The sequence below is a fragment of the Filicampus tigris genome, chromosome 1 (genome assembly GCF_054856515.1).
Source record: "Filicampus tigris isolate MCC_2025a chromosome 1, RoL_Ftig_1.0, whole genome shotgun sequence".
Lineage (NCBI taxonomy): Eukaryota > Metazoa > Chordata > Actinopteri > Syngnathiformes > Syngnathidae > Filicampus > Filicampus tigris.
Genome location: NC_141217.1, coordinates 23,769,296 through 23,781,937, shown reverse-complemented (window position 1 = coordinate 23,781,937; position 12,642 = coordinate 23,769,296). Strand labels below are relative to the sequence as shown.

At 41.2% G+C, this 12,642-nt stretch overlaps 1 protein-coding gene across 11 annotated transcripts in view; it reads right to left on the bottom strand.

Moving 5' to 3' along the window:
• Nucleotides 1-12,642, bottom strand: part of agrn (agrin) — a 263,386-nt gene that overhangs the window by 56,528 nt on the left and 194,216 nt on the right. For all 11 annotated transcript variants that reach the window (XM_086027847.1, XM_086027856.1, XM_086027871.1 and 8 more), the window contains 5 exons: nt 8,769-8,879; nt 7,461-7,625; nt 6,084-6,227; nt 2,660-2,784; nt 2,431-2,536 (listed from right to left, as the gene is read on the bottom strand). In XM_086027847.1, coding sequence (XP_085883973.1) covers nt 2,431-2,536; nt 2,660-2,784; nt 6,084-6,227; nt 7,461-7,625; nt 8,769-8,879 — 651 coding nt within the window. The remainder of the gene's footprint in view (nt 1-2,430; nt 2,537-2,659; nt 2,785-6,083; nt 6,228-7,460; nt 7,626-8,768; nt 8,880-12,642) is intronic.

The window sequence follows — 12,642 nt, the reverse complement described above, 5'->3', positions numbered from 1 at the left end:
TCTGGAACCATGTACTTACTGGAGAAACATGGTTATTAAGATTGTTTGGAGTGTCAGCCATGTTCAGTCGTGAGGAGGGGAGTGAAGGGAAAAGACAGAGGCCAGAAGAAAAAGGGCGACAGAGTGACAAAGTAAACACGTTAACAAAGGCAGCAGTGGGGGAGAAGATGGCAGAGCAAACAATGGAGGAAGGATGAGGGATTGAATAATGAGAAATAAAACCTCCGAACACGAGCTGGTGAAGGCAACAGAAGCCTGACTAACACACAGGCTGACAATGCCATATGCCAGCATTATTTGCCAATTTGCTGCAAACCTACAGGTGATAACACCATATGGGAGGAGGCCATGCCATTGCCAAGTCACTGGCTACTTCCCACCAGGGGGTGGGGGGGGGGGGGGGTGCCTCACTTTCCTACCTTTGAAAATTGCACATGAATGCTTTTTTCAGGTTTTGGACATGTATTGCTTTACAGTTTGCAATACAATGCTGTTTGCCTACCCCAAGAACTCAGGCCATTACACTATAATTTCAATGTTGTCCTTTCCATTAAATGGTAAATAGGCTTCATTTATAGTGCATCGCAGTCAAAATGTTCATATGGAATTCAAGAAAATAATCATGCAGGGTTTACGGTGGCAACAGTTTGACCCTGGAACGTTTGCGTTATTGCCTATGGGAAAGTTTTGTGAACGGTTTGTGTTCGACCTCAGAGCCTGCGCTGCACCTCAATAGTCTCTAAAATATATAAGCCCTTGGTTTTGCATTGGTGACAAATGCAATATGGTAAGCAAGAGCGTTCACAAATTCGCCACGTCTGCAAACCCGGCATGTACACAGCATGGGGATTGAAGGGCCGGGTTGGAGCACAGCAAGGGGAAAGAGGCAGAGCTAATGCTAATTCGCACCCAGCCACACGTGAAATGAGCTCCAGATCGAACCCCTGAAGCCTACAGTAGTGTTGGAGATGCTTCCCGCCACGCAACCGCATCCGGGGGGAAAGAATTAAAAGATCCTCCGTCAAGGCGCCTGTCTGGTCCTTCCCTGAGGGCTTGATAGAATGAGTCGGGAAGAAAAAAAGAATCTGCTTGGAGGCGTCTTCTGGCCTTCCTTGCATGTGCGGTAACACTTGGCGAAGGATTACACACGAGTCGCATCTGCCAGGCAACTAAAGCAAGGGAAAAAAAATGGAATGAAATTTGGAAGCCTCTTTTCACTGGTAACACTTGTCAGAGCGTGACTGGTCTGGTGACCTGATTCCAGCATATCTTTGCTTTGATCAGTGTCCCTGAAATGTAAAGATCACCTGCTTGGCCCCTAAGAACGAGGACAAAAGAGTCTGGCAAGCAGTCACTAATGGTGGATGAATTAGTTCTCTTAGTGACAGGTGTACAAAGGACTTAGTCACCTGGCCTGAGTGCACAGAGAGATGAGGTGAACGGACCACTTCCAGCCATGCATGCAAGACATCTGTCAGTGGCACATGTCCAGAGCCACAGCTGGCCCTTCCTCCACTTCACTGCGACATTTCCATACCCTCCCAATGTGGCAAAAGCTGGCTGTCACTGTGACAACATTACCAGACATGAATGTCATGACCTTGGCGCTTGTTACCTAAAACACTGATTCAAGCAGTGTCCATTGGCATCTGGACAAAAAGGAACAGGAGCCGTGCCTTTCACTAAACACGTAGACACTCGGCGTGTTCCGTCACGTTTCTGGCAAATTTCAATTGACACACTTCACAGAAAGGCTCAAAATCCTGACAATGGCTGAGTGAAACAGACAGCCTGTCAGGGCTTTTTTTTTTTATTTTCAGACTTTTATTACTATGAATCTTCTGCAAATGTTCTAACCATGAGAAATGGTGACTACCGCCGCCGATGGTATGGAAGGGTATTACATCTTCTGCGTGCGCAGAAGGTACTTTAATGGTCAGCGTCGCTGTCTATCGCTGCGATGTGCTTTGCCAGCGTGACGTGCCGACAGCCGGCCGGACGCCACAGGGGGTAAGCGTCTGTCACTGTTGGTCAGCGTCTTTTTGGTCTATCTAGGCCTTTAGGGTGAAAGGTGAACTACACCCTGGACTAGTTGCCTTTCAGTCACAGGACATTGCGGAGCATTGAGTGGGAATTGATGCCACACCAGATGCACAAAAGTCAGCGGAAAGCACTACCAATATCCACCAGATCAAACACAAGCATCAAACTGGCTGTACATACACAAGGTAAATTTAAAAAAAACAACAACAACTCATGAAATGATTTGAATTTCAGATTTGAATGCCATAATGGATTGGTATAAGGGGCGGGGGGGCGGGGGACTTATTGGAGGCCCAGGGCGCTGCTTGTTGTCATGTGACTGGGGCTGGGGAAACATTTGGACATCTGTACGATGTGTGTGATGCATGGAGGCTCATCTGGGCTCACCTGTACATTGTCCAAAGTGTTGCACTGTGACATCCTTGTCCTGCCTGCAGGCGATGGTCCTCAGCTGGCACTGGTCGCCATACGTCACCCCATCAGAACCGCACACCTGCTCCACAGTGAAAGAGATGGAGAACACGTCTTTATTGCCTGTTGGGCCATGGTAGCAACCTCTCTCTCTGTCACCACCGCCAACACACAAACGCACGCGCCACCATTTTGAAAGACACACCTTAGTTTTGTTCCGTTCATCACAGTCGGGTGAGGGGCACTCACAATGGGCCTGACCATTCACTTCAATACAAGATGCTCCAAAACTACAAACTAACTCATCACATGAATTTGGGGCCTCTGGACCTGAAAGAGAAGTTAGTTTACATTATTAATTGATATTTTCTGGTTTGCAGTACTAATGATATGAAATTAAACGCAGCCAAATATGGAACCCTTATTAAAATCTCCACTCCTTGTGTTCACAATGTAAATGTAGTATACAATACTCTTGCTGTTTGCCCTCATGTACTGTATAATCAAAGCATAAACGTAAATAAAAGGAGGGATGCACACAGAAGTTTCATCTGGATTTTACAGGAATGAGGAGGAACTCTTTTAATGTACTAGTTTGTATACATGTGCGGTTATAAGTAGTATTTTATTGACATGCGAAGAGAATAACTCTGAATTATTGATAGGGTACATTATCTATGTATTATAAACTCATATAACCCAAGGCGTTAATACATTAATACAGTCACAAAGCAGTGTATTCACCTGTCAGATACATAAATGAATAATTCAGAGTTTTCCTGTAGCACACTATTTCATCCAAGCAGCCTCAGTGGATCAAAAAGAATGTTATATTGTGAAAATGTACTGCACTCTGGAATATTTTGGACAGGCTTTTTTTCATGTTTACATTCAGTAAATCATTTTATGTTGAAGACGCAATTTCGTCCTTGAAGTTAACTGCTGCACGAGCTGAAGGAGCCTGGCGTGTATCCACCAGGCCAGAAGTGAAAGGCCTTTGCATCATAGCTACATCATAGCAGCTTAAAGTACCCCCTGTCCTTGGTTCCTGCTTTCATGCGCCTCCACCTCCCAGTGCCTTGTCTTTTTATCTGACATGATGAGCAGGGATGGGAGCCCCACCAGTGCGCCCTGTTGCTGACTTGATTAAGCTTTTGACTTCCAGTCAATAGCAGATAGAGCATCTTAATCAAGGAGCTGTGTGCCCCACCCTCAGCAGGAGCTAACCTTTCTATCAACCTACTTAAACCCAGCCTGTTTTCATTATTCATCTGAAGAATCAATAGTGCTTATGCAGAAATACAAATAAACAGTTTCCAAGTAGGAGCAAGATATTTTAGGAGTGAAACATTTGGAAAAAGGCTCTACCAAGGCAAGCGGGTGTCAAGCTCCTTCTGAAAAAAAACAGAACGCTGGATGTCTCCTTGTTAGCAACTTATACACCCATCTCAAACTTTCCCTTCTTAACCAATGTTGCTGAGAAAGTGGTTTTCAATCAACTCCCCAAATTCTTTAACTTAAACGGACATTTTGATAAATTTCAATCAGGTGTCCGACCTCATCACTGTACAAAAAAAACAGCTCTTATTAAAGGACTAAATGATATAAGATTGAACACTCAGGCAGGGAAGGTGTTGGTGCTATAGTCTTATTGGATTTCAGTGCAGGATTTGATACAGTTGATCATAATATGCTGTTGAGCAGGTTGGAAACCTTGATGGGATTTAATGAAACAGTCCTAAAACGGTTCAGTTTCTAATTGGAGGAAATTTGTTATTTTTTTGGTGACCATGTTTTGAATCTGATCGAATGGCCACACGGAATAAAAAGTACCGGTACTTGATTAAAATGTGTTCAACTAATACATATCATTTGTTTATTTTTTTTCGGCAAACATGCGAAAATTTAATACGTTTACCACATTTCAATCATGTGCAACCGATGTACATTTTTCAGTACATGGCACATGGGGTCCCTCAAGGGTTAGTCATTAGACCCCTTTTGTTCAGTCTGTATGCTACTTTTGGGGCAAATGGTTCAGAACATCAATGTTGGTTATCGTGGCTATGCAGATGAGACACAGGTATAATTATCAATGCAAGCAAGAAACAACAGTTCAATGAAGGTGCTGTCTCACTGCCTAGAACAAATTAACAACTGTGGAATCAACATTTCCTTCAGCATAACCAAAACTAAACAGAGGTAATTGCTTTCAGCAAAAAAAGAAAAGAGGAATGCCGGCAGAAAACACCTCGAATCATTGTTTTCAAAGATCAATTCTGAATTTTGGGGTGCTGATAGATTCTGACCTAACTTTCCATAGCAAATCAATCACTGAACAGCATTTACCAGCTACAAAACATATCAATGCATGCTCCAAGCAGACCAGACGAAACATATCCGTGCTTTGTCATCTCCAGTAGACTTGAGTGTTGTAACGGTCTTTTTACTGGACTCCCTCAAAAAAAGCATCAAACAGTTGCAGCACATTCGGAACGCTGCAGCTCGGGTTCTTACCAGAAAAAAAAAAATCTGCTACTAGCCTATGAATCACTGAATAGTTTGGGACCTGAATACATAAAAGAAATGCTGATTGAATATAAACCCAGTAGGGGTTCTGAGATCTGCAGACATGGGTCAATTAGTGGAGCCAAAGCTCAAAGTAAACATGGTGAAGCTGCATTTAGCTGTTGTGCTGCACACAAATGGAATAAGCTGCCAACAGAAGTGAAATCAGCCCCGAGTGCAAATGCTTTTAAATCCAGGTTATAAACTTTTCCCCACGCCTTTGATTAGGTCTTGTAAAGATTTTGAAATCATTTTTTTTTCTTTTTCTAATTTTAGAAATCTACTTTCATTTCTTCACTTTTCTTTTAGATGTTTTTAGTAGTTAATGTGTTTTAGTGTCAATGTGTTTAAATCTTGTCACTCTATGTACTCTTAGTAATTTTGGTAAGCTACTTTTGTTTTCTCTGCTTTTCTTCTCAATGTCGTTAGGGCACATTGAGATGTCTAGTGAATGAAATATGCTATATAAATAAAGCTGCATTGTCTTACCTTACATTAAACATTGTTCAATCTGGTGAAAATGTAAATAAATTACTAAAGGATATTTGAGATAATTTTACTTTGATTGTGAGTGACAGAGCATGAGAAGAAAATTGTGGTTTTCAAGAATAAAGTTGAAAAATGTATGATAAAAATCATACATTCAGAAGAAAGTTGTTTTGTGAGAGACAAAAAAAAATCCAAAATGCCAAGAACAATGTCATAATTTTAGGTGATTAAAGTCATTTTTCAAATGATAAAAATTAAGAATATTAATACAAAACCTATTATTACATGAACAAATGTATACCAGATACATTTATCAAAAAAAGTTTAAGGTTGCACATTAACTGCAACATAGGGATGAAAATAACTTTCCTGGTGGAGGTAATAAATATTAATGAGTAATGTGTCGTTAAAAATGTATAGTGAAGTATTGTACTCCCTGCTATTGATTACTGGTAGAGGTCACTGTTAGACACAAGGTTATCCCAGAATAACAAGATAAAAAAACAAGAAGTGAGAACAAGAGTGCATTGCAATTTTTGCCACTTTTGTTTTGGTAATTGCCTCTGTATTACCTTTGTCACAGCCATTCATGCCCATCTTGCTTCCATCTGGACACACATTACACTTCATGCCCTTCACCCCGGTCTTACAAGAGCACAATCCCGACATCTGCTCACAGTCGTCACGCACGGACCCGCTGGCGTCGCAGTTGCACGCTGCCCATGGACAAGGAGAGAAGAAAAGATTGATAAAAGGGGGGGATCAATTAGAGGTGAGGTCAGTAACTGTCCAGTAACTCGTCCATTCTGAGGGCAGCAGAGGAATACACGTGTGTAACAAAAAGCCAAAGACAATCACCTTAAGGGGTCAACAATAATCCTGTTGTGTTCCTGAAATCAATGGTGTGTGCTTTTCTTTGTCTTTCGGGATCGAGTATTGGCGTACATCCCTCTGCTATACTTGCTGTAGGCAAACCTTGTTAAGGGTGGCTGAGGAACATCTCAGCTTGTTGACTAGAAATGATCTGCGGCTAGAACAGCAACTGAACTTTGACACTTCAGCTGCAGGAAACTGCATCACAAGGGAGCGAAGTGGACTACTTGAATACAAATGAATGTTTATCGGATTCAGTTTGATAAAACAAAGTTGAGTTGCCTAAAACGAAATAAAGGAGTCATTTATGAATTCAAATTACCGGTTGTGATTATACATCTAAATGTGAAATTTTAAAATGTGAAAATTTAACTAAAACACAATTAATTATCATTAAAAAAAAAAACTCTGGACACTCTTGTCACAAAATTCATTAAATAGAAAAAAAATATATACATGTGAACAGGCCAAAAAATGATTGTGCTCTTGTACTTTTGTGTTAAAGCTGTGATTTGATTCACAATTTAAAACATATCGCACGTATCTTACTAGCATGCCTATGGCATGCCGTTGTCAAAATAACAATTGTAAGTAATAAAGCACACTTTTCCCCCCTTATTTTTCCTTGCTGAAATTTGAATGGTTTGAGGGCGCAATCCTGTCACAGGCAAATGAGGTAGCTCATTTGCTGTGTCGCTCACTGCTCACATCTACAGCGAGGTCATGCTGAGTGAATTTTTGTTACCATGACAACCAGGGTGGAGCTAGGACATTGGCACTAAGCAAGGATCTTTCTCAGCCTACTTGGCTTGCCACAGAGTTCAGTGTGGTGGTGGTATTATGTAAATTAGCAAAACTATGACGATATTTATCAGCAAACTCGTACACAGTTTCAAATAGCTAGGTAACAAAAGATTTAATTGTTGTGTAATTTCTCACTTGATGAGTGGGTAGGTACTTGACAGACCCAATCACAAAAAATTAAGATGATTTAAAATTACATTTTCAGTAATATGTGTGTGACTCAGTCGTTATTTGGCCATTGAAAATGGAAGATGCCCCAAAGAAAAGCTTACGTGTGCAGCCGCTCATGTTCTCCGTCACAATACCGCGGAAGTTCCAGAAGCCTGGCTCGCAGCGGTCACACTTCTGTCCCCCGACACCCGGCTTGCAAGAGCACTGACCAGTGGCTGGGTCACATGTCCCCTTGTAGGAGCCATAGACATTACATTGGCAGGTGCCTGAGGACAACACAACAAGGACAAAGTGAATTCCTCAACAATATTTTGTTTATTTCAGTTACCTCTTCTCCCACAATGTAACATAAAAAGGAGAGGTTTGTGGATTTAGCAAGGCTCAGTGTTCCACAAATAGATGGTGGAGAGAGTGTGCTAAATCTCGACTAAATCCGTGTTTATCCCTATTTCAAATTGTGTTTTTCAGCCACACTCTACACTCGAGTCGAGAATTTACAACAGACACGCATTGTCCTATTTTGCTAATTCAATGGCCCCTTATGCTTGGCAACGCTTTCAGCATTTCCGGTGGAAAGGTCAGGTGGCAAAACAGGATTTGCTGTCAATATGTTACAAGCTGGAATGCCATCTGACTGAAATACAAACCTCTGTTGTTCAATGTGTGATAACCCGGGCTTGCGTAGTAGGAATATTCAATAGTTAGGTGATAGTACTTTCCGAGGTCGAAATTAGCTCTAGAGATTTTAGGAGATGGTGCCTCCAACCATCACTACGGTGTGCCACTATGTTCAGCATCAGCTAGGTTTTGAGTCTTACCACATTTCTCATGATGTCACTATGCGTTCACATACAGACAGGAAGTTAGCATGCCACCTTAGGCCGAACGCGGAAGTGCTCCGTGCATAGACAAAACCTCACCTACATTTGTCCATTGTAGAGCTGATGTTAGGGACGCAAATGTAACTCCCAATCCATACCATTTACTTCACACATTTTTATATGGTCATGTTCTTATAAGGGCAATAGGAAGGTGTTTACACGTCATGACCAAATTAGGAGTAGCTAGCATTCTTGTCTCTCATCATGGGTTTAAGAACACAGGAACAAAATAGAATTTTCATGTGACTTGAACCTTCTCGTGACTCAAACTCAGTTGCGTGCGGACCTTTCAAAGTCCGATGATACCAAACGGTTAGCTAATGTTATCTTAAGTGACAAATATTGTGGATCCACACCAAATGAATAGGATCTTCCATAGCTAATGGAATCCATCCCGACACAAACCTTATTAGGAATAGGTTAAGAGTTTTTGTGTGATTCTCTAATTTGATTTGATGACATAATGTTTTTACGATATGAACACAGCGAAAGCCAAATGGTCATAACATGACGTAGAGGAGGACTCACTCGGACAGCCAGCCAGTCCGACTCCCAAGGCGGCTGTGAAGTTGTCAGCACAGCATCCGTACACAGACAGAGAGCAGTGCTGGGACTCGGCGGGCTCCGGCAACGATGTGGCTGAAATCACAGATGAGGTGGGGGACAAAAGGGAAAAAGAGGATGAGGGATGTCACTGCGAGCTAAAGAAGAAAAATAACTTGTGTTGTCAATTGTGCGGAGGGAAGGGCACAGTAACACAATCACCATAGTACAGTAGGTTCTTTGCCAACAATGAGATTGGCATAAAGTGGTGGGCTACTGGTCGGCTTTAAGATGAAAAAAAAAAAATCTATTTGCGACTTCCTCGACAATGGCGCAAAATCAGGGGGGTAATGATGTTATTACCTTCAATGAAAACAAACAATGGTGCAGCTGACATTTACTGCCTACTTGGAGGCATGTTCTCTTCATTTGTTCCTGTCAGATGTAACAGGATTGGAAATACTGCCCTTCAGCCATCTCCCCGTCCTCAAAAAAAAACAGACAGATTGCATAATACGATGGCATTGCCAGACAGGTTCCTTCTATGCTCAGTTTGTGCAGCGCTTCTTTGTCAAAGGATGCGGTAGCCTTCAAAAGAGCAACCAGCAGTGGTGAAAACAGATATTTCAAAAAAAGGACGATAAAAAAGTATTGAAGAAAAGGATGGAAAGTGCCCTCACCAGAACCATTCATTTGTTTTCCAGTGTTTTAGACACAATACAGAGCAGTGATTCAATTGTGACATTTGTGAAATGAATGATCCACCATCCTTTCATCTTTATTCTTATCAATATTTGAAATTTCCACTTACGTGTTTCCTGATCCTGCACAGTGCTGTTAGCCCCTAGTTTGACAGTTAAGCCTTGTGGGAGTGAATGACAATTTTGGCCTATGAGGTAGTTCTGCCTCAGATGTATGGACTCTGCCAAGCAGCAAGTGGCCAGGCATGTGCTTCATGAGTTACCAGTGCTGCATTTTATCATGCTAATGCTGAGAAATGTATGAATATGTTTTGTTGTCTGTATGTTTTATAGTAGTTGAACTGTGCCTAGCAACAAGTGCAAGCGCAGGTAAACATTTTCTTATAATAAGATCATAATAAATCAAAGTTTTTTTTCAGTTTGTTTGATTGATAGTAAAGTATTTCCATTGGAAGATGAATAGGCATTTGAAAAGCACGTCAGACAGTAAAATATAGTGTTGTAGTTTTTCTGGTATGTGGCCTTTCTAAGTGTTAGGTATCCGATCTATTTGTTTTCGGCCAAGGCTAAAATATCAATCAAAATATTCATCTGACGATTCATGCCAAGTTTTTTTTTAGAGCAAAAAAAATGGTACATACAAAAACAGAGATCGCTCCCTCTTTTCTCCCTCTCAATCCCTTTTTCATGGCTTCTCATTTGCCGTCGGGGGGCTGAAGATAAAGGGGTCATAAATCATACTGGTTACTGGTGTGAATATGAGCCTCAGCCTAATGGTGATGACTGGGCTTGCTCCTTTTCCAGTGCTTTCCAGCTCCAGGGATGGGCAGTGGTCACAGTTCATTTCACTTGCCACTTTCCTCAGCTCAATTCAGCTATCGCTACTGAGCCTATTAGGTCGAGTTGAACTTTTAAGCTTTTCTTACTGCCCTTCAAGGGTTTTCACTCTTCAGTTGCCATTGTCTGGCCCAACTGAGCTTGCCTGTGACACGCTATGTTACTCTTCTGTTGTATTGGCCTGCTGCATTGGTTTAGCTAGCTTGTCGCTAATATTTAGATGTAAGTGCTTGAGCAGATATGTTGAAGTGAATTTTTACAAGTGTAAAAATAAGCTAACTTGGAAAACATACCAATACTAACACGCAAATGTGCACTGCAGATGCCTCCCCTTAATTTTAGATTTTTTATTTTCATGTAAAAGGGGAACCACTATGGAACCACTATAAGACATGAAAATAATAATACGAACAATATGCACTGGTCTTAATTTTTCTAAAAATTTCGTGACTAGTATTACTATTTATCGCACTATTATTCACTGTTTAAATTCTGAGTGCATCTTTAGAAAATTGCCGACTGCTGCTCTATGCAACTTTATGTAAAATACATCCTGTTTATTTGTCCTTGTGTAGTTGTACTCTATTGATTCTGATCTATTTTGGTGAACTTGTACTTTTTTTTTTTAAATAATATGCCGCAAAACTGCTTTGCATTGGTTGTTCTGCAACTGGAGTCTTTCTTTTACTTTGAATGTGACTTCCGGTGTAGATACAGTAATTCTGTTTGTTCTTCTCTTAAAGGGACAGTTGGACCGGGATGGCCATGTTTTCACTAACAAGTTCATTTTTTTTTATCATGAAAATGGACAGAGTTGTCATTTTCTATTTTATCAATTAATTTGGGAGAAATTAGGCAGTAAGTGACTCCATGAATAACACCTCTTGTTAATGAGGAGAATGGCCGCACCCCCTACCGTTCTATCCTTGTTCGGTCAGAGTCACTGGAGGAACCGATTCCAAACTCTCCATTGGAAATCATTGTACTTTCATTGCTTATAACGTCCAAAAACGGTGATCAATTGGCACCAAAATTTATGTGGACATCCTTACTAATGACCACTTAAACATATCAAAAGGATTAACCTCTCCGTGGCTGATTTATATGAGAACGAGGAAATGAAAAAAATAGCCTGCATAACGTAGATTTAAAATTCAAAGTTTTGTGAGACTTTGGAGGTGTATTTTTTTCTACAAATATTTACTTGGATTTCACAATTGCACAAAGCCAGACTCTTGAGTTTGTACGGTACTTATTTGATGGCCCGCTTAGAAAACGAATCCAGCAACAACTGAATTTTCCACAAATCTTTGATCCGGATTTGCAAGGGTGAGTTGAAAAAAGAGGCAAATGCAGCTGATGAAAACCTTTGGCATCCTCTGCAAAAAAAGTGATCTTTGGAATACCTAAAACAGCTAGGCTTTCAATGCTCTGCCAAGCATGTTTTGATGCTTCTTTGGGAGTTGAGGTCAAATGCAGTTTCTCTCAACATAGCTAATGCGAAGGCCAGTGAAATTCCCCAACATCCAAGTTTCATCCCATTGGTCAATGGGAGAGGAGAGCCGGGCGCTCATGTGCCCATAGAGGCTTCTTTGGAAAAGGGATTGATTATCCATGGATGGAAGAAAAGCGTGACAGTCAGAGCCCAAAGAGGCCAGCTTAGGAAGCAGAACAATCTCGAGGGATGGGTGTGAAAACACAGGCAATTTTCCCTCTCTCTCCATCTTACTCTCTTTTATTCCCATGGGGAATCAAACAGGCTGAAATGATCACATGAAATCCTTTAAGTGGCTTTTGCTCTGCTTCCGGTCACACGCTAAACGATGCACTCAATTTAACTTTGAGGGGGAGACAACGGTGACCTATATGGTTTAGCGGCTGATCAGACTCATCTAACACATGAACGCAGTTGCAGACAAAGAGAGGGTGTTGACTAGGGCGTGGAAAAAATATTGTATCGCGATGTATCGTGATACTTTTCATGCCGATACCAAGTATCAATCCGTCGATGAAGTATCATCATGTTCTATATTCTATAACATACTTTTGGAACATTTCAGGTAAAGTTGAGATTTGTGAATGGAGTTTTATTTATTGCACTCCTGTGTATCACGAACAGTTACGGGAACAGTTTATGCACTTTTCAATCATGACACTTGAATAAATGTTAAATGGCACTTAAGTTAAAACTTTGGAAACACATGCCTCTGTTTCTTAAAATAGTTTGGGGATATTTAAGCATCACAATACGTATCGGATCACAACCAAAGTATCAGGATCCGTATCGGATTGGGACGAAAGTGTATCGTCCCGGCCCAAGT